At 39.3% G+C, this 23,530-nt stretch overlaps 1 protein-coding gene across 1 annotated transcript in view; it reads right to left on the bottom strand.

Moving 5' to 3' along the window:
* Atp8b4 (ATPase phospholipid transporting 8B4 (putative)) overlaps positions 1-23,530 on the bottom strand; it is a 310,406-nt gene that overhangs the window by 8,136 nt on the left and 278,740 nt on the right. Inside the window, 2 exon segments of the mRNA XM_045157629.1 lie at positions 8,809-9,054; positions 11,664-11,747. Coding sequence (XP_045013564.1) covers positions 8,809-9,054; positions 11,664-11,747 — 330 coding nt within the window.

The following is a 23,530-nucleotide window of genomic DNA, read 5'->3' as shown; positions in this document are numbered from 1 at the left end:
CTGAACCATCTCCACAGCCCCTTCTCTGCTCAATTTTCATATTTATTCTCATACTCCTGGTCCCTGCCTTCATTCACCAAATGGTCATTTGTACCTAGCACTATAGTTTCAGTTGAGAGTACAGGAGCCAACAAAACAGGGCAGGTCCTAGAAACTGAGCTCCATTCTCCCTATTCTGCTTATAAAACATCTGTCTGAAAATCTCCTGCCTCCTTCTACATGAAAAGTCATTCTTATTATCCTGGCTGGTTTACATCTCCCAACAGTCAGAAATGATGGAAGTGAAGGTGAGAGGAGGGAGGAAATAGTAGGGGTGAAACTCATGGAATGAGAATGTGTGGATAAGGCAAATAATCTTGACCTACAACACAGCCTAAGGGCTGCTATCCAGATCTTCCTCTTGTAATTACATGAAGCCATGCCTGTAAAGTAATGGTGGCAACTACATTCTGCTTCTCAGCTCTGTAACTCAGTAATAACTAGCTTTTCTCTTAAAACAGAATCCTGACTTGGGAAACCATGTTGTTGGATCCCAGTGTGAAGCCTTCCATATGGTCAGAGTGATCTTGAATAAACCATTCATTCTAGGATTCCATTTGTTATAACAATATAACAAATTAAAAAATCTATTTGTTTGAACATAAAACCACTAATTTTTTGGTACTCCTCCTTTCACAAATTTGTGCTTACTTCAATTGAATGTGGATGGGGTTGGTGAGCCCCTTTTAAGGAACAGGATATGAAAGAGAAACAGTTTACAGTGAAGAAACTTCAAAACACCATCATAACACAGCAGTCAAGGTAAATATCTCTGTAGTAACTTCTACTGATATTTTGTTTTTGGTGAGAAAGGAAACACAAAGGATACATCATTTTTTTTCTGATTCTCCTCCAAATTCAGTCTATTTCTAATAAGACATAGCACAAACTGAGGAACATTCTACAAAATATCTGACCCCTGCTATTCAAGATCATGACAGATGCAGAAAATCTAGAGACATCAGAGATCAAAGGAGATTGAGACAAAAAAATTAAGTATACTTTGGGTTCTTGGATTTGATAGTAGAATATAAAAAGTCCTTTTTCCACATATTTCAGCTATTTATATTTTAGATTCCTTTCTTCTTTTTTTAAAAAAATTATTCTACCTTTGATATTTCATACATGTATATAATATAGTTTGACCTTATTTCCCAGTTAACTTTTCTTATTCCCCCCATTAACTCCTTTCTTCATCACCATTAATCCTCATCTTACTTTCATGTTCTTATTTTCAGTCTATTGAGTTAAATTAGGGTTGCTTACATGGTTATGAGTGGAAGGGAACTTACCATTGAATGAGAAACTTGCCGGTGGTTAAACCACTGATGAACTGATCCTCTTTCCCAGCATCCATTAGCTGCTCTTGGAGGTGTAGGCTTTTATGAACTACTCCTCCATCCATGATGAAATACTGACAAGCTCACTTGTGTAGGAAATCACACCCACTGTGAGTTCTTTAGTGCAATGACTATGTACAGCCACCCTCTCCCATCCTCCTGCTCTTAAATTCTTTCTGCTCCATCTTCCATGAGGTCCCCTGAGCCTTAAAGGGAATAATTTGAGGCTGGGCACACAGTATCACTTATTCTCAAAAATTTCAACAGCTATGCATCTCAGCATTAACTATTGTCTACTGTGGTAAGAAACCTCTGTGATTGAGGCTTTAAGCACTACTAATCTATGGGAACTAATACAGATATTTAGAGGGCAACTTGACATGCTATCCATTTAACATAATCACAGTGAAAACAAGGCTTTTGTCCCTAGCCAGGGACTTTTGGTCAGGTTTACAGTACCAAGCATGAAGCAGGCCTCTGGAACAGGCCTCCAATCAAATTAGAAAGCAGTTGGTTACTCCTGTAACATTTATGACAGTATTACTGCACCAGTCCTTTATTGTGGGGTGGGGGAGATGGAAGGACACTTTTGAAGTACATAGGACTTTTGATGGATTTTCTCTTCGAATAGCTTGTTATAACACCAAAATCTCTCAGAGCTGATGAACACTTTTAGCAAAGGGGCAGGATACAAAATTAGCTTCCAAAAATCAGCAACTTTCTTGTATACCAATGGCAAGTGTACAAAGAAAGAAATCAAGGAAATAATCCCATTCACAATAGCCTCAAAAAATATCTTGGAAGCCGGGCGTGGTTAATCCCAGCATTCGAGAGGCAGAGGTAGGAGGATTGCTGTGAGTTAGAGGCCACCCTGAGACTACATAGTGAATTCCAGGTCAGCCTGAGCTAGAGTGAGACCTTACCCTGACAAACTAAAAAAAAAAAAACCTTGGAATAAACCTAACTAAGGAAGTGAAACACTGCTACAATTAAAACTTCAAAAACAGAGGAGAGAAATTGAGGAAGATATAGAAAATGCAAAGACCTTCCATGCTCATAGATGGGAAGAATTATTATGAAAATGTCCATCCTACCAAAAGCAATTTATAGAGTCAATTAGAACTTCAGAACCACTCTTCACTTAAATAGAAAAAGCAATCCTCAAAGTCATGTGGAAGCACAAAAGACCCTGAATAGCCAAAACATTTCTAATTAAAAAGAATACTACTGAAGGTATCTCCACATCTGCTTTCAATTACACTACAGAGCTACAGTAATCAAAACAACATAGTGCCGGTGCAGAAAGTGGCATACAGGTCAACAGAATAGAAAAAGAAGACCCAGGTATCAGTCCATGCAACTACAGCCACCTGAATTTATCAAAGATACCACAAATACACACTGAAGAAAAGATTGCACCTTCAACGGAGAAACTGTCTATCTACATGTATAAGAATGAAGCTAGACCTTTATGCCTGTCTCAGCCTGCACAAAGATCAACTCCAGATGGATCAAGGACCTTAATGTAAGAGTCCAAACTCTGAAACTGCTAAAGGAAAATACAGAGAGTACACTACAATATATAGACATTTTCTGAACTGAATTCTAGTCACTCAGGAAGTATGATCAGTAATTGACAAATGGGATCACATAAATTTAAAAGTTTTTGAGGGCTGGAGAGGTGGCTTAGCGGTTAAGCGCTTGCCTATGAAGCCTAAGGACCCCAGTTTGAGGCTCAATTCCCCAGGACCCACGTTAGCCAGATGCACAAGGGGCACATGCATCTGGAGTTCATTTGCAATGGCTGGTGGCCCTGGCATGCCCATTCTCTCCCTCCCCCTTCCCTCTTTCTCTCTCTCTTTCTCCCTCCCTCTTTCTCTCTGTCTGTCGCTCTCAAATAAATAAACAAAAAAATAAATTTAAAAAAGCTTTTGAACAGCACAGGAAATGGTAAATTGAGTAAAGTGGCAGCCTATCAGATGGGAGAAAATCTTAGCCAGCAGCACATATGACAAAGTATTAATAGCAAAAATATATAAAGAACTAAAAAATACTAAATATCAAGTAAATCAATAACATGATCAAAAATGAGCTATGGAACTGATAGTTCTCAATAGAAGTAACACGAATGACTAATAAATATCTTAAAAGATATTCAACATCCTTAGCCACCAGAGAAATGCAAATTAAGGCTACTTTTTGATTCCATCTCATTCTAGTCATAATTGCTAGCACTGGGAAAAATGACAAGCAATACTGGTGAGGGTATGGGGAAAGAGAGGTTCTTATTCACTGTTGGTGGGAATGCAAGCTGGTATAGACATTACGGAAAGAAGTGTAGACCCAGCTCTAGCACTACTGGGAATATACCCTTCAGAGATAATGGCTCAGCATGTTTATTGCTGCTCTATTCACAAGAGCTAGGAAATGGAATCAGCCTAGGAACCCATCAGCTGATGAATGGATTATAAAGATGTGGTACAAATACACAATGTAGTTTTGTTCAGCTATGAAGAAAAATGAAGATTTCAGGCAAACAGATGGAACTGGAAAACATCATAGTGAATGAGAGAAATCAGGCTATGAAAGAGAAATGGAGCTAGATGAGGTGGCACACACCTTTAATCCCAGCACTTGGGAGGTTGAGATAGAAGGGTGTGAGTTCAAGGCCAGCTTGAGACTACATAGTTAATGTGAATTCCAGATCAACCTAGACTAGAGAAAAACATACCTCAAGAAAAAAAAAAAGAAAGAAAGAAAGAAAGAAAGAAAGAAAGAAAGAAAGGAAGGAAGGAAGGAAGGAAGGAAGGAAGGAAGGAAGGAAGGAAGGGAGAAGAGAAAGAGAAAAAGGAGCGGGGCGATCGGGGAGAAACTGAGTCAAGGTAACAGCGTTCAGTGCTAATTTCTCTTTAGTTTGCATAAGTGCACCATGGTTATGTATGATCTCAACAAGGTAGGTGAGCATATACAGAAACTGTTCCTGCAGTATCAACAATTGAAAATTATTTCAAGACTTTTAAAATCATTCCTGTGTGAATAATGAACTTAGTATTTTTCAGCACACATTTTTTCCCAGGCAGCAAACATTCACAAATTTAACAATGTAAAATAGTTCTGAGAAATACACAAGATCAGTACATTCTGAGTGATAAAGGCATTTTGTACCCTTCGGCAAAAAAAAAAAAAAAAAATAGTCTATTTGGAAAGATATTTGACAATATGTTAAAAATGAATCATAGGGTCTGAAGAAGCTCGAGGATCTAGATTTTGATCCCCAGACGCCACATACAATTCCCAGCATGAACCACCTACAATCTCAGCACTATGGGGGTAGAGACAGGAGAATTCCAGAAGCTTGCTGGCTAGTTTGTCTAGATGAACCAGTGAGCTCTGGGTGCTCAGAGGCCCTGTATCAAAAAGCAAAGTGGCGAGTAATCAAGGAAGACACCCGATGTTAACCTATGGCCTCCACACACATGTGCACACACATGCCTACCACACATAGACACACACACACACACACACACATACACACACACACACACTCTTAAGCTTCCTTATATTACTGGACTCAAATTCCTTAAATGGGATAATCAGAGAATAATATTGAAAATAATATATGTGAACATTTATATTGTGTTATTTTTCATAGTGAAGTAATAGAAGCAATCTGACTGCACCATGGATGAATAAATTATGTCATGTTAATACACTAGAATATTAGAGCCATAAAAAAAGAGTATTCCAAGAATATTTCAGGAAGATAAGTGCTCATGATACAATGTTAAGTGGGAAGCAAAGATATATAATTACACAATTGATTTTCTTAGTTTTTGTCATTTTAACCCTGATATGGTAGTTTGTGTTGATTTTAATTTTTCTCTTTACTTTTACACATATATATATGTATGTGTGTGTGTATATATATATATATATATATCATACATACATACATACACACACACACACACACACACATAGATGTATATATTTGCAAGGGGAGAAAGAGAGAGAGAATGAGTATTCAAGGGCCTTTGCCACTGCAAATGAACTCCAGACACATGCACCACTTTGTGCATATGGCTTTACATAGCACTGGGAAACCAAACATAGGACATCAGGCTTTGCAAACAAGTACTTTAACTACTAAGCCATCTCTCCAATGCTATGCTTTTCTTACATGTATGTAATGTATTGCCTTTATAGTAAAATTAACCAGAGAAGTATTTTTTGGAACAAAAACACTACTGGGATATTTATGGATAAATTCTAAGTAACAGCAGGTGTGGGGGTAAATGCCAAGTGTCATATTCTAAGGTGATGTAGTCTTGGGGCTGCCATGAGATGCTTTATATTTGAAGGTCTGTAAATCTCACATGTAGACTTCCTCAGGCCATATTACATGGAAGTGTCAGGTGTTCTAGACTCAGCATAGAAAACCTCTGTTCCTCTAGGTATTTGGAAACTGGCCAAGGGCATTTGAAGACTATAGGTAGAATCTGTAAACATAAGTCAGTTATAATAATTCTTTCCTTGGTATCTGAAATACCCAGATGAACTCTTTCTTATGATAGGCTCAGTAAAGAAAAAATTTTCTTCTATCAACTCCTTCATTTAGTCTGTTCTCAAAAAATTTCCATTGTGTGACTGTTGAGTGATAGACAATATCTAATACAAGATATACAGGGGAGGAAATAAAATAGATAATACCCCTGCCTTCATGAAGCATACAATCTGGAGGACTAGGGGACATTACACTAAAGAACAAAATGCACAGGGCGTGGTGGTGCATGCCTTTAATTCCAGCACTCGGGAGGCAGAGGTAGGAGGATCGCCATGAGTTCGAGGCCATCCTGAGACTACATAGTGAATCCAGGTCAGCCTGGACTAGAGTGAGACCCTACCTTGAAAATCCAAAACAAACAAACAAAATAACAACAAACAATGGTAGCTATGAGGTAGAAGAGTTGAACTCGATTTCATTAGGGAGAATAATGGGACCTGATTTAAATGGGAGGATCAAGGGAGGCCTCTGAAGAAATGAAATCTGAAGAGAACATAGCAGGAATATTATTCCAGCAGCAAGGTGTAATGACCATGGCAGGCAAGATACTTGTGAATTCCAGGAGTCAAGCAAAGGTCAGTGTGGCAGAGTATCATGGTGGGTGAGATGGGAGGGTGTGTCTGGGGGAGATGATGGCTGAGAATGACTCTCATCCTCCTCAATGCTTCCGGAGTCAGAGGTCAGTAGTCACATTGAGGGCTGGCTCAGTGCTAGTACCCTCTGAGAAAGCATGGGTGTCATCATTATAAGACTTTGACAATGGAAGGAAAATAATTTTTTCCAAATGAAATAAATATAAATTTCAGCACATGCTTTGTGAATCAACAATATTTTTAAAATGAAATTGTTTCTATGGCCTCTAAACTTATCAAAAAGAGAATGTGAATGCACCATCTCTTAAGAACAACGTTCTGTAATGACACCACATTGCACTTCTGTGCTAGCATAAGAAAATAATTTGTGAACACACAAAAGGAAAAACAAAAGAAAGATGTATTGGGATGTTAGAGCATCAATCAGCTCCTTTAAACTGAAAAGATAAAGTGACCAATCACTGAAGTGATGATTGTAAAACTCAGTTCAACTAAAAATCTCAATGTCTGCTATATGTCACACCTGCTATGAATCTCCCAGATAATACATTGCCCTTGTTTCTATAGCAGATAATGTGCAGGTTCATTTAAGAATGTTTTCTAGGTTTTCCTTTAGATTTGCCTTTTATCTCAATTACTACCTTTTAAATAAACTCTTGGAGCACAAGCAGCAGGTGTGACCTGGAGATGAATAAGTTGTAGCCATTAAAAAGTCGCTGCATACCCTATAACTGTCAAGATATCTACACAAGGAGAATCCAGAGAATTGGAAATGTATCTGTGGTGGTTTGATTCAGGTGTCCCCCATAAACTTAGGTGTTCTGAATGCTAGGTTCCCAGCTGATGGAGATTTGGGAATTAACACCTCCTGGAGGGAGTGTATTGTTGGGGGGTGGGCTTATGGGTTTTATAGCCAGTTTCCCCATGCCAGTGTTTGGCACACCCTCCTGTTGCTGTCGTCCACCTTATGTTGGCCAGGGGGTGATGTCCACCCTCTGCTCATGCCATTGTTTCCCCTGCCATCGTGGAGCTTGAGCCTGTAAGCCAAAATAAACCTCTTTTTCCCAGAAGCTGCTCTTGGTTGGGTGATTTCTACCAGCAATGTGAACCGGACTGCACCAGTATCCTTATGACAAAGATCATCTGATTCTTAATAGTTCGCTCAATAATCAAAAGCCAACAAAATCAGCCAGAGGTTTCCTTGCCTGTGCATCCATCCAGCACCAAAGACATGTGATGGACAGGAAGTTCCTGTGAACTCTAACTCTACATCTAGCAGACTGACCATTCCTGGATTAAAAAGCAAACAGAAAGATGGAGAGATGGTTCAGCAGTTAAAGGCATTTGCTCACAAAGCCTGACAGCTCAGTTCAATTCCCCAGTACCCATAAAGTAGTGCATGTGTCTAGGGTTCCTTTGGACTGGCAAGAGGCCTTGGCATGCCCATTCTCTCTCTCTCTCTCTCTCTCTCTCTCTCTGTGTGTGTGTGTGTGTGTGTGTGTGTCTGTATTTCCTTGCAAACAAATAAATATTTTTTAAAACAAAGCAGACAGAAGCAACTCAGGGTACCATGAAAGGAGATTAATACAGTATCAAAATCCATCCCCACCAAAAAATTTCCTTAAATTTGCATTTGAATTCACTAGTGATTCCTTTGAATGATGACAAAGGAAAGGTGTATTGCCTGCCTAATAAGTTTAAGATCTCATTTTAAAATCTTGAAGTTATTCAGGTTTTAATCATAGGAAACATTCTCTTATTAGAAATGTTTCCTCCTTCAAGTCTAAAAATGACATAGTAGTATGATGATTTTTGTTCTGTTTTGTTTTTGCTTACAGTCTCACACTATAACACCAGCTGGCTTTGCATTTATAGTAATTCTCCTGCTTTAGTCTTCTTAAGTGCTGGGGTTATAGGTACAAGCCACCATACCCAGCTAAATTATTATTATTATTTATTTTGCAGTACTAGACCTTGAATCCATGACCTTGAGCACCCTGAATCCCTGATCATTTCTCTATATACACATATCTAATATAAATAATTCTTCAAACATAAAATCAATAGACTCCTAATTCTAATCCCTCACATCTGGTTATTTATGTTAAAGCTTCCTGCTTTCATCTCAAAATGTGTAGTTATAAGGAAAATTCTAGTATTCTTTTAGGATTAATTACACAGCCCCAATATACAGACAAATCAACCAACAACAAGCTACAAATTTAACATTTGTAACCCCAATGTCTCAACGTGCTTTCATGAGCAGGGTTACCTGTACACTGACCACAATGACCAAAGATGTGGCCATAGTCACTGCAAAGGTCTGGTAATCAGCAATGTGCTGCCCGTCTTCTCCAGCCGTGTTGTAAAAGGCCCCGTAGGGAATGACAAAAAGGACTAATGAAGTGTAGATGCCATGTGCCACACAGATGAAAAATCTACGCTTGTTAAAAAGTAGATTCAGCTGTCCAGGTTCATAGAGCCGGGGATAGTCTATGCTATTCTTATCATTCACATCCTGTAAATAGAGAGTAATTTCAGAGGAGGAAGGTTGAGGCTCTGTATTCCATATCCCAAGAAAGAGCACAGGCCTTTGTAAGCATGCCCTATTATTCAATACTCATTAGGCCAGAACATAACATTGTCGTGTTTTTATTCTTATTTATTACTATGCAACCCAGAAGATTACAAAATGATCTGTATTCACAGAGAAGGAACTTGGGTTCCCAGGAGATATACATGAGAGGTCATAGATCATAAACAGCAGAACCAGGACTTTATGTAACTGAATCCAGACTTTTGAATTCAAATCAAAATTTCTTTTCTGCACTCTACTTCCGGCTGCTATGGCTGCAGCCTTCCTAGAACTGCTTAAGCTTCCAGATCTCCAGGACATCATATGTAGTCATGGGGCTAGGAGTTAATTGACAACACAATGGGTGATGGCAACAGAGAGCTATGGGGTTAGAGTGGCCAAGTCTGAGCTCCAGTTTTGCTATGAGGTGAGCTGGAAGGAGCAAAGAAGGGGGAAATTCCATGTGGCATTCCAGGCAGAATGGGGTTGAGACTGAACTTGGAGGGTCCAAGCACTTTATCAGTGAGACTAAATGGCAATCACCTAGTACTCAGGACAAAATGTGGATGGAACAGGAAGCTCCATATTTAGCACTGTCAGGTCCTCGAAAAGTTGTGATACATCTCAACCTGAATACACATATGAATCACTGAGGTAGTACATGATGATTCAATGGGTCTACTCAGCTCCACAGTAACTGACAAACCGCAGCATGAGCACTAAAACGAAGTGGCAAAAAAAAAAAAAAAGGATAGTAAGAGACTACTGGGAAAAACAGATGGACACAGATGGTGAATTCTGAGGTGGGGTGAGGAGAAAATGTGGTTGCCCTTCCTCTTTGTGGGGTGCCTAGGCCCCAGGAGTACTAACGTAATGTCTTTGAGAAGTAAGTCCAGCTTTGTGTATCCTCTCCAAGAATGGAAATTGGTGGGGTTTATGTGCTCAGACATTGAAATCATACTGTCCTGAGCTTGAGCCCTGATAACAGGTTTAGCCAGTGTGCAGTATGGTTATTTAACCCATCTGAACCTCTGTTTCCTCATCTCCACAAACCTCCCTCACAGAACCACTGTCATGATTAAGAGATGGATTCAGCAGCATCCTTGCCACATGTTAGATAATAAATAACCAATGTTATTACAAAAATAAATAAAATAATAATCATAATAATCGTAATGATGTCAAGGGAGCTGGTTATGGTCTTAGCTCTCTAACTTATTGGCAGTGTGGTGGTAGAACAGTGGCTTGAACCTGCAAAACTTGTTTTCTTCCTTATGTAATGGAATCCATAGATGGTCTCAGATAGTCTCTGAGGCCCTTCCAGTACAGTATTTCATGATTCTGTGATTATCTTAAGGGACAAAATTGGCAAAACAAGAAAGGAAAGGGATAGACATTTAACTTCATGGCAGTAAGAAGCCTTGCTGTTTTTATTTTATTTTATTTTCTTCAAACTACACAATTACTGTTTCCTCTGAACTGCTTTGTTTTTACTATTTAGTCCCACATTCTGGGCTGCTACAAAGCACCAAGAGAAAGAACCTTGTAAACACAGGCACGTGGAAATGAATGTGCTTAATCCTTTATATCTAAGGTCTTTTGAAGTTCATTACTTTTTGTAGAAACCCTTTCCACATATGAAAATGAGACTTCCAGCCAACTACAATACCAGCAGATTGGAAAAGGGAGTACCCTTATAATGTGAAGATTTATATTTTGCAATAGACAGCTTTGGGCCAAAAAACAAGGCCTACAGAATGAGTGGAACAACAGCTTGGAGAAAATCTGGTCCCCTTAAAATATTTCCAAAAGAATTTTTTTAAATAATGCACTCTAATTGTGCCATGGAAACTCGGCTGGCTGGGCTTCCACTTCCCTACAGGCAGCCAGACTTTTTGCCTTTCCAGGCTCTGCGTGTGCCAAGGAGCCACCATTTTTGTAAATAAGTCTCCTCTTCTCCTCTCACACACATATTGAACTGGAAAAAAAAAAAAAAAGAAAACCACCTCTGTGTTCTTTCTCTTCACAGCTGAGCAGCTTTGGGTGACCTTTCCTATTGCCAGGAAGCTCCATGGGCCACGGTTCCTGTTCAGCAACATGTCTCTATAAATGCTGACGTTTCATCCACCACTTACTTGAGTTCCTTCTTTTTTTGCCTGACACTGCATGGTTCTCTCAGAGGCTAATGTAGCCCTTTCCAAGAGGATCCAAGAGACACTAGTTCTGAGACATTTAAATGGTTGTTACTTGAAAAAAAATGTAAAGATATAGTCACAGAAATTTGGAAATACTGGGCTATTATAAAACAAGACTATTTTTTGTAGGATTTTTCAGAGCCACACCAAAATTATGGGATGTAATCCCTAAGAAGAAAACCCTGATCAGAGAATCCTTTGGAGGAAGCAGTGGGTAGAGACAGGGAGCCTTGACTTGTGACCCACCCGTTGAAACAACTGAATTCCTCGGGCTCTTCCCATGAATTGTGTCTTCTACTTAGAAGCAGCTAAAAGCTATAACAGAAAACAAGTTATAAAGATAGCAAACACACATACCTGGTCAAAAATCCCCATGGCCAAAACAGGTAAAGATGTGTACACAATGTTAAAAAGAGTGATGAACCACTGGTCATAAACAGTCTGAAAAGAAGTAAGACATCAATGAGAAACATCATGCATAGAATGTGAACATTTATTTCCAGGCTCACAAGTGAAATAACTCCATCTTCTGAGGTATGGGAGGGACACAAGGAGGCTCTGCATCTCATAGGGTCTGTTGGCTTCATGGGTTGCTAAGCTAAACTACATTTATATCTGATCCCTGGGGGCGGGGGGTGTCTGGTTGTTGTTTGTTTTGTTTTGCTTGTTATTTTTGAAAAGAACGTCTTACTATGTGGCCCTTGTTGGTCTGGAACTCACTATGTAGGACATGATGGCTTAAGATTTGTAGGTATCCTCCTGTCTCTACAGCCCAAGTGCTGGAGTTACAGGCAATTTCCACCATACCCTCTATGTCTTCATAGATGGGTACCATATCCTCTGCATAGAGAGGCAGTGGTGATGAGATGAAGTAAGGCACACAGTACATCCAACAAAACACTGGACACTGGGCTGGAGAGATGGCTTAGTGGTTAAGAACTTGCCTGTGAAACCTCAGGACCCCGGTTTGAGGCTTGATTCCCCAGGACCCACATTAGCCAGATGCACAAGGGGACGCATGCGTCTGGAGTTTGTTTGCAGTGGCTGGAAGCCATGGTGCACCCATTCTCTCTCTCTATCTGCCTCTTTCTCTCTCTGTCACTTTCAAATAAATAAATAAAAATGAACAAAAAATTTTAAAAAACACTGGACACATGTAGGATGCCAGATCTTTGTGGTGAGTTCTATCTTATTGTCCAGGATTTTAATTGCTTATTAAAAATCTAAATACATGATCTAAGTAATAAAGACACAGAAATCCAGAAATGACTCTATTATTCATTAGAGGGTATTTTACTTACCTTATATTCAAATGAAGAGCTTTCTCTTGAGAGTGGCTTACCACGTGGGGATCATTACACTAACTGCTCATTGCAATAGGCATAACCAAGGCAATAAAAACAGTCTCTCATATTTATACTGGGTAAACTGCACAGTACATCTTTGCATGAGGGGCCTAGGGCTATGCCTCAATTGTTAGAGAGCTTGCTTGGCATTAACAAAGTCCTCAGTTCAATCCTACACCTACATAAAACTAGGCCTGATGTTTGACAGCTATAGTCCTAGTACTTGGGAGGTAGATACAGGATATCTAGATAGAGTCCTAAATACAGGAGGATCAGAAGTTCTCAATCACCCTCTGTTACATAGTGAGATCAAGATCAACCTGGGCTGTATGACATCCTATCTAAAAAAAAAAAAAAAAGATACCACTGCATAAACCTTACTATGTCAACATGACATGTAGAGAAAACATTGTGCTCCCACCTGTTGATGAATACATAGAGAGGTTTCTACTTCTCTTTCAGAGTGAAGGTAAAAACTAAAACCTAGAACTCCTAGCCAATGTCCATTCTACCACTCTGATATCAATTCATTCATTTATTACCCAATATTCATAGAGAAATCACTATGTGGCCAATAATAGGTTCTGGGAAAGAATAACTCAATATTATCACTCAGATGGAAATTTATAAAATTTATGCATGAAATTTACATTCTAATGGTGAAGGTAAGAAACAGTAAATTAGCTCAATTTTGAAGGGGGATAAGTGACTGAATGAATCAGAGGGTAATAACTACTGGGGAGGGAAGGTTTATAAATTGTAATAAGGTTACTGAAGAAAGCCTCACTTAGAAATGACATTGCAGAAAAGATCTGAAAGAAATACAGACTGAGAATGAAATTTTGAGGAAAGGAATGTTCCATGATAGAAGAAGACCTCATGAAATATGCCTAAGACAAGAAAGCATCCAGTATGCTTACAGAAGAGTGTGTGTACCAGCTGGGGGGAGAGCAGTGAAGAGACACAAAAGGAGAAAGACAGATGTCAAGAGCTAAAGAAAGATAGCCAGGTATGTATAACCCCAGCCCTCAGGAAGCTGAGGGTTGTGAATCTGAGGTACGCCTGGGGTACATAGTGAGATATTTGTACCAAACAATGGACCAGAGATATAGTTCAGTCAATAAATTGCTTGTCTTGCAAGTATAACAACCTGGGTTTAACCCCAATATCAATGTAAAAATTTCAGGCATGGTGGCACATGCCTGTACTCCCAGCACTAGGAAGATGGAGACAGGAGGATTACTGGAGCTTACTGTAGCCAGTCTATCTTAATTGGTAAGCTACAGGCCAATGAGAGACCCTGTCTTAAAAAGTGTGGATGATGTTTCTGGTTGTCCACTGGCTTCTACACACATATACTCACATGCAAACACACACATGCACAAATATAAAACAACAACAAGCATTAAGGGTTTCCTATGTAGCCAACTGGGATTGAAAGGAAAGCAAAGCATCATGCCAATCTGATCTATATTTTAATAGGATCCATCTGGATGGTGGCTGAGAACAGACTGAAGAGGGACAATGGTGAAAGTAAGATGATCAGGAGTCTACAATAGTGTTCTAGATGAATGATGAACATAGATGGATCCAATGACTAACAGGGACCCATATCATATTTTGAATATATTCTGAAGCACATTTTCTTCATAGGTAAGTTTTAAAACATTTTAGAAAGTGATTCAGACATAGAAGCTAAAAAAAAAATCACACAATCCTTTAAATTATGTCCTGGTAATGGATATTATATTGAAGAAAAAATATCCTGCTGTCTTTAGTGCTTGCTTAATCTGAACTTGCACCAATCAGTGTTTTAGCATTATAATTTATTCTTGAAGCGGAGATAGATTTGTTCCCTCAAAAAGGAAGTGAAAGCCATTCTGAAAATGCCGATCCCAACCAACAATGCTCCATTGAGCTCTGTTGACTTGAATTACATAGACACTGGTGATAAAGCTGGTAACTTTCAGCAAAATTAGCTCCTGAGGTGAGAGGAAGGCACCTGGACATTACTTCTGTCAACCATCTTGGAGAAAATAAATCTTAGGGGGAAAAAGTCTTCTAAATGTATATGCTTATTCTCTTTGATTAATTCTGAGTGATATGCTAATTAGTATTTAAGAATGGGCTCTTCCCATACCAATAGTGGCATACTGTTTTGGAGGTAACCAAGTGTTCTCTGTTTGGATTTGAATTCTTTGGGAGGGAATTCATGCCTGGAACTGAGAATCAAGCCCATAGCATAAAAGGGAATAGGTGCTATATGGGAAGCTACTGTTGCTATTTTGCTAAATTAAGATGATGTGTCCACAAAACTGCCATCTTTTTTTTTTTTTTTTTCGAGGTATGGTCTCACTCTAGCCCAGGCTGACCTGGAATTCACTATGTAGTCTCAGAGTGTCCTCGAACTCACAGTGATCCTCCTACCTCTGCCTCCCTAGTGCTGGGATTAAAGGCATGCACCATCATGCCCAGCTTTGCCATCTTTTTTTTTAAAGTTTTTATTTGTTTATTTATTTGGGAGCCACAGACAGAGAGAAAGAGGGACAGAGAGAGAGAGAATAGGTATGCCAGGGCTTCCAGACACTGCAAACAAACTCCAGACACATGCACCCCCTGTGCATCTGGCTAATGTGGGTCCTGGGGAATTGAGCCTCGAACGGGGGTCCTTAGGCTTCACAGGCAAGCGCTTAACCACTAAGCCATCTCTCCAGTTTATAGTATGTTATAGTATGCTTATAATAGTTTTGTTCTCACATGTGGCCAGAGAAGCTTCTCTTTACAGATGGCAGTGACAACTGGGGAGATTCAAAAAGTGCTGAGGAAAAGTTACCATAAAATGCTTAGCATTAAATGAGACATCTCTATCACACCAGCCAAGAAAGATCAGTAAGCACTAGGGAAGAGGTGGCAGAAAGAAAGAGCCACATAATGGGGAGGAGTGCTTTAGAATGTTGTATTCTAGACACATGGTTGCTATGCATTTGTGACCACTCAGTGGCTATAGTAACCTGTACAGTAGTACAGGGAACAGTTGAAAGAGAAACAGTTCAGCAGAAGTGGTATGAGGGAAGGGGATTAGCAATAGATGAGAGGGCCCTGTGATAAAAAATATATAATGTACATAAATAAAAATTATTTTTAAAAAGAATAGGCTCTTCAAAAGTTCTGAGTTGTAGCACTTGCCAGTCTCATTGCATAAATATTCTTCCAGGTCTGACTTTAAGTACTGAACCATGGAATGCAGACTTGAGATTACACATCATGATATAGTCTTTTGACTAGACCCAATGTAAAGAATCTCAACAGCAGAAATAGTAAAGCACATGCAAAATCATCAGGTAGCAGTGAGTTCTGGGAATACTGATTTTGTTATTATAATTTCTTTAAGTTTTAATTTAATTATGAGTAATGGCTATAGGGAACCAGTAACTCACAAAATTCCTGAAAATTTAACAATCAACTCTTGTAAACTAGCTTAGGTAAATTCTTACATATCACAGCCTATGTCAATTCTGTAGCCAAAGCAGGACAAGACAGCAATAGCCATCAGAAGAATGTCTGATGTATTGTGGTCACAAATAACCTATAAATGACAGTGCAGTAATCCAGAGACTCAGGCAACCATGAGAATAGACAGAAAATTTTACTGGCACTCCCAGAAAACCTCCAAGGTATTCTAGTGGGGGAAAACTGAAACAAGCGTGGATTTATGGTGCTCTATATAGGATGGTGGAAACATGTGCCAAAACAATTAATCATACCAATCGTCCTACTGAAGACAACAAAATAAAGCTGAGAAATAAACAAATAAAAGCATTGCATCAAAGCACCCATGAACTAACAAGATCAAGGAAAGAATTAGGGTTTAGTAACTTCTTATGGATCTAGAGTGATGTTATTTTTCTCTGGAAACTAGGTTGTTGAAGGTGAGATGAAAACTGGATGGGCCTAGTAATACCTATGCAAGACCCTCATAATAGGAGAAAAAGATGACACCAAATTAAAAGAGAGATTATTGGGGGGGGGGGCGGATATGCGGAGAGCAGAGTTGTGAAGGGGAAAGTGGGGGAGGGGAGGGAAATATCATGTTTTATTGTCTGGAAGTATAGAAGTTGTCAATAAAAAATCAAAATTTAAAAAGTTATGTAAATCCCATGAGTTTATCATTTTAAGGAATTACTAAGTAATTTTTTCTTTACTTTCATTTCTTTCTGTTTTGTTTTATGAGGGAAGCTTTTGGAGACAGGGTCTCCATTTGTAGCCAGGGTATCCTCCAACTCCTGATCTCCTGGCTGGGAATATCAGACATAATTACATAAGCGGGTCTGGAAAGTGATGCAATGAAGGAGTATCAGAGACAGGAAGAGATCACAGGTCTCTGACTTGAAGGATGGGTTAGGTGTAGTAGTGTCAAAAACTAGTCTGTGGAATCCAGGAGATGTATCAGAATGGCATGCCCATCCCCCCCCCCCCGCCTCTCTCTCTCTCCACAGCCCTTCCTTCTCTCAGATAAATAAATAAAAATTTCCTTGAGAGAGTGACATTAGAGCTATGGTTGGAATGTTTGAAAGGAACCTCCCATATGAATGCCTTGGGCCAAAAGAATTCCAGTCATTGGTTATAGCATGTGTGAAATCTCCAAAAGGGGGTCCAAACCTGGGAAGATGGGAGAGTCAGTGAAGCTGGAGCTTGGTGAGAGAGAGTGGCAGGGGTGAAGCTGAAGAAGGTATGAGCCCATTCCTTCACATTGTGTAGTGAGGTGTTAATATTATTATTTTAAAATGACAAAAACTTTAATGACTCAGCATATAAAAAGTGTATTTATCTTCAAGGAAATTTGCTAAACGGTACTTGTGGTTGAGAGAGGTGGTTTGTGCAGTGGTTATGGTTGTGGACACTAAGGTCTTTAGGCTTGAACTTGGCTCTGACACTTGCTTGGTTAACAGTACTCAAATATTCTGATCATAAGACCCTATTTGTCAGTGACTATTGCATTATAAATGGAAAGCTGGATGTGGTGGTACACACCTTAATCCTAGCACCATGATGACTGAATCAGGAGGAGCAGGACTGGACTGGCTGAGTAGGGCACATGAGCCAATATCTGAATGTCCACAGGCATGCTTAGGTCTTCGGCCACCTCTCCCACCTATGGAGGACCAGAGGTGGCTTGAAGTCTTGAATGAGAAGCATTCTGTCTGTCTGAGACTAGCCTACCTGAATGGTGCAAATGCTATGATTTTGAGTGACTCAAAATGTTGATAAAAGTAGGGTGCTCTCATTTAAATAAAACTCACATTTTCTCTGGGTCTCTGAGCTCCTACAGGTGAATAAGCCACTTTTATGACTAAAATTTCTGTCCTCCATCTTCAATATTCAGAATTAAAGTGAAAATCAACTCCTCTAAGGTGTTATTTGTCTTCTTAGAACCCTTTAAGCATCTTTTTCCTGGTCTACAAGAAAAGGGAGAGGAGAGTTATCCTTTTTCAAACTTCAGTGTTATCCTATTTAAACAAAGTTCTGTGGGTTCTTTTTTTCCTTTTTTGTGACAGCTGTTCACCAGTTTTATCAACCATTTGATGTACAGTAGAAAATTTTCCAGCTATAAATTTCCATCTAAAGACAGCTTGGATAACACAAAATCCATGGTATAGAGCCTTTTGCTCTAAGACCACTGAACTAGCTGTTTGTTTAATGGCACGAATGATTTCTTTGGAGATATTTATCTCCATTTTGCCTTGTGTTGCAAAGGAAAGCTATCTAGTATTTTTAAGCCTTAAAAAGCATTTGTCATTTAAAGAAAGCACACTGTTGAATAAATATGAGGTGTTCCGCTTCAGCTCATCTGTTGTTGATTTAGGTAATTAGCAGAAATCCACTAGCAGATCCAGGAAGAAGGGCCAAACCTAAGAACCAGCCCCACCCTAGGGTTTCCACAGAGCACATCTGGGAGACAAGAGAAGAGGAAGTGCCTTGCCAGGTGGAGACAGACTTGCAGGTATCAAAACCCATGAAGTCATCAAAGCTTCCAAGATTAGTTTCACTCTTTCACACCCCTTTCCAAGTTTTTCACTGTGTGTTTCTTATATTATTTGACAGAACTAAAGTTTTCCTAGCCTTGACAAGATAATTGCTTCCATATCACACAGAATTTTTTTAAAAGATATGCAGCATTGTATCTCCCTGACAATGATAAATTGTCATCAGATAATATAATCTCACAAATGTACAGTGCCAATAGTTTCACATGTGAATTTTCTAAGCATGGCCTCCACAATTTTTGGGGCAGGGCTCTAACTCTGGTGGGTAATAACTCATCCTTATTAAGACTCCTAAAGGATAGAATGCCTTTAAAATTAGTTATATGTGTTAATAATAAGTGTGACCCATGGTGGACTCCATGAAAATTGTTCAGGATTCAGTATTAAGACTGGAATAAGGCATGTTCTGAAAAGGAACCCATGATTTAGAAATATAGCTGACCTTTATCCAAACTCTGCTGGACCAGAAATCTGGTGGGAAATCTCATCTGCACAGATTGTTTAACTAATCTCTCAAGGACAGTTCTGTTGGAATGTTTGCTGGCAAAATGTGGCCTCAAGCTTCCAGATGATTCTAGAAAGCAATTTGTCTAGAACAGGCTAGCCTTCCTATGGTTTAAGATTTGAGAGATACCACCCAAGACATTTGCTCCCCTAATAGCAGAATCTATTTGCTCTGCATATTCACATGGGACTGGGTGTTTCTCTAAGTTTCTTCTTCAGATTCCAAATAAAATGATTATTGACTAAGAGTTGAGGATTGACAGTTAAAAAGAAAAATACAAAATGATACAGCCATTAGATTTTCAAATTCATGAAAAATTGAATGACTACTTTCCAATCAGAGAAAACAGAGCACTAAAGGGCAAAGCCGGACCAAGGGCGACAGTCCTGACCATACTTACCACTGAACCCCAATTATTGGAAGACTGGAGATCCTCCTTTTACAAAGGAGGATCTCCACTCACTTCATCTGAAACTCCCTGCCAGAGCAAAAAAAAAACATGCATTTTTTGTGCTATGTCATCAGCTTTTTCTCTTGAGAATGTTCACCTAGCAAAGCAAACAAAATGGAGTCTGGTCCCTCACAAATAAATACTTTCCCCAGGTGTCCCAAGGCAGCCACCACAGAGGTGAGGCACTAAGAGAACCAAAGGAAGGCATAGCTTGGCCTGTATAATATCACCACCACCTGAGGCATGCTAGGAGCTAGGATCCCAGCAGCAGTAAAGAATCCAACCCTGAGACCTGTTTGGAGCCTCACTTGCACAACTGCCCCAGCCCATCTACCAGGGTGAAGCATTGGCTAAGAATCTTCTGGGATTATCCCAGAGAGTAATATTCTGGATAAAATTTACTAATTTCCAAGGGTGGCAGAGGTAATACCATATGCCATCTCATTAGGTAATTAATTAATGTTTTCAAAATCTAACATGGTATTTGCAAAACAAAATGTTTATATTGGTCTGATATATTCAGCTAAAAAGTGGATGACTTCAAAGCAACCTACCCACAGATTAAGGAAAAATGTTTTAGGGCTGGAGGGATTGCTCACTAGTTAAGGCACTTGTCTGCAAAGTCTAACGACCCATGTTCCATTACCCAACACTCACATAAAGCCAAACAGACAAAGTGGCACATGCATCTGGAGTTCATTTGCAGTGTCTAGAGGCCTTGGTATACCCATTCTTTGTCTGTCTTTTATCTCTCTGTTTCCAAATAAATAAATAATAGGTATTTTTTTAAAAAAACAGAGTGTTTTAGTATATACAAATCATGCTGGGAATTGACAGGTAGCTTTAAGATATGGTTCATCCATGGAAAGTATATTTAAAAAACCAAATAAGAGAAATGTTACTATAAAGTTATTCAGTATCAGTTTCCCATTTACAAAACTCCTATCATTCCTAAGCCATAAGTTCTTTGTCAACCAGAACTGTATCCCTCTAATTTACTCTAGTGTTCCTGGAAGCTATCAGAACACCTGGCACTCAGTTTATTATTGTTTTACAAAACTTCAAAGATTGTAAGTTCAGAGGCTGGAGAGATGGCTCAGTAGATAAAATGCCTGCCAAGCAACTCTGAGTATATGGAGATGTATCCTCAGACCCTATGTAGAAGCCAGAGGCTGTGTAATCGCAGTGTGCCTAATGCAAGGAGAAACGAAGAGACAGGAGAATTTCCTGGAAGTTTGCAAATGGGCAAGTGTACAATGAGAGATCCTGAGGTAGAAGGAGAGGACCTTCTCTGACCTCTACATGTGTACTGTGGCATACATGTACAAGGGCATGGGCACACACGCGCGCACGCACATACACACACACACACATGCCTCTATCTCTCATTAATAAATAAGTAAATATATGAACTATAAGTTCTGCTTGGAGACTCTGTGAATTTCACTCTGTCAGAACTGGACAAAGGAAATGACACTGAAGATTAGGCAAGTTGAAAGATTTGCAGGAAGTAGGAGGACCTCAAACAGCCAGCTTTCTTCCAAAGACTAAAAGTCAGCAGATACTCATCAGCTTTGGGAGCGAAGAAGTCTCATCACCCAACACAGACCTTGAGAGGCCAATTCGAGCTAGGTCCATATGGAAGCATGGCTGAAAAAATGTCCCCAATTCACAAATTCTCATTCTCTGCAGATGGAGTGTCTCCCAAATTTGTTGTTTTCTTTTACTTGCCTCATTTATAGCACATGGTTCTTAGAATAGGACTAAATAACAAAACCAAAACATTTTTTAGACATGTTGCTAACCAGGCCCTTCCAAGTGAAAACAGGGATAGGAGAGAGACAGTGATCTTTGCCAATTCAAGTACCACATCCCAGTTGCCCTCACAGCCAGTTCCTAGTATCACTATTACATCAGCCAATCACATAGGTGTGGAACCAGGTAATGCCAGTTTCCTCCTTTAGAGTAGTCAGAAAAAGTTCTACAACAAGCTTCTTGCCATACACAATCCATTGAAGAAAATCCCTCTTCAGTATCCTGTTCTTAAAAACAATTTCTGCATGAGTTGGTACTAAATTGAATTTGAAAATTACAAGATTTTAGTTGCCTACAGGACAGCTGGGAAGTTTATGAGGGGCATATTTCCTCCTTTTGTACAAACCAGGCCCTGAATTCCTGCAGGTGTCTAGACTTTCAGACCCTCAGACCTCTACTTCATTCGGAAAATTCATATCATCAGTACAAACTACCTGAGACATCTATCCCAGCCTTTCCCAGTGACGACTCCACATGCCACCTGTTTCCATGACACTATACCCATGGCTTGGGAAAACAAGGCTCTGTGTCAAAAGTGTTGTGTAATAGTACCCAACCTCATCAGCTCTAACCACTACTTGCCGTCACTGATGCCAAGAGTGGATCAGACGGGGAATCTAACATTCCTGGAAAGTTAAGGTATCAAGGAACAAGTCCTCAAAGAATAAAGGAAAAGCCATTTTCATGCAAAAGGGGAATTCAAGAAAACTTCTTAGTGTTACCTACTAAGTAATGGGGAGACAAAAATAAAATCTGTCCTGAAAAGAACCATGAACTGGTAGTCACTGGAATTTGCAATCTGAAACCAAAAACTCCTTGAAAGGACAGAGATTTCAGGTTAGCAGTATCCTGGAGAGACTGGCAGAACTATATAGACACAAGATTTTTCTCAAGAAAAATCAAGACCATGGGCTATTATAATATGCCTTTCATATCTCAATTTCAAAGATGCCAAGTGTGGAAAAAATCATGAATACATGTCCATCTTGGAATCAACCAATTATGTTAACTTTCTTTACATTTAGACTTATCAAAGATTTTAGTAGACTCCTAAATTTGAATTGTGAGTCTTGAGGACAGAAGATATATACATAGGAGGGATAAGGGTGAAATACAATTAACTAATCAGTAGAATTCCAAGGAATAATTTGGAAAATGCTGAGCAAATATCTGATGTAAATGAAGAGGTAGAAGTCAATTAAGTATCTATCAAATGATGATTAGACAGACAACTATTGTCTATAAAATGGGATGTCATTCAGCCTTAAGGGGAAAGGAAATCCTGTCATATGACACAACACAAATAACTATTGGGGACAATATACTAAGTGAAAGAAGATTATCAGAAAAAAAGACAAAATATGCTTCGACCTCTGTGAGAAATCTCCAATAATAAAGCTGATAAAAATAGAGTACAATGGTGGTGGCCTGGGACTGGGAGAAATGGGAAATGAAGAGGTGTTTAGTACACCCAGAGCCAGAATGTCCACCTTTTCTATTGTGACATGATGTTGTGATCCAAAAACATATTGAGCTTCAATCATAGCTATCCTATGTGCATGCAACCCAGAGGCCACATGTCTGATTTAGACTTTAAGTTTTTTAAGGTATAAAAAGTTCTGGTGACCAACAGGGTCTGATGGTGCACAGTTATAATCCAAGTACTTAGAAGATAAAGCAGGAGGATCAGGAGTTTAAGACCAGCCTGGGTTACAAGAGTCCCTGTCTAAAAATGAAACAAAAAAGAAATTCTGAAGGCCTGTTGCACAACAGTGTGAATATACTTAACACTATTGAGTAATACATTTAAAGACAGGTAAGAGGCCTGGAGAGATGGCTTAGCAGTTAAGATGCTTGCCTGTGAAGGCTAAGAAGCCTTATTAGATACTCCAGGTCCCACTTAAGCCAGATGCACAAGGTGATGCAAGCGAGTAAGGTCACACATGCACGCACCACCCTGTTGATTGTACTGGCTGGAAGTCCTAGCATGCCAATTCTCCCTCTCTTTCTTGTTCTCCCACTTTCTCGCTCTCATAAATTTCGTTTTAAAAAGCACAAACAAA

This window comes from Jaculus jaculus, chromosome 8 (assembly GCF_020740685.1).
Source record: "Jaculus jaculus isolate mJacJac1 chromosome 8, mJacJac1.mat.Y.cur, whole genome shotgun sequence".
NCBI lineage: Eukaryota > Metazoa > Chordata > Mammalia > Rodentia > Dipodidae > Jaculus > Jaculus jaculus.
The sequence above is the reverse complement of the archived record's forward strand: the minus strand, read 5'-3'. Positions and strand labels throughout refer to the sequence as shown.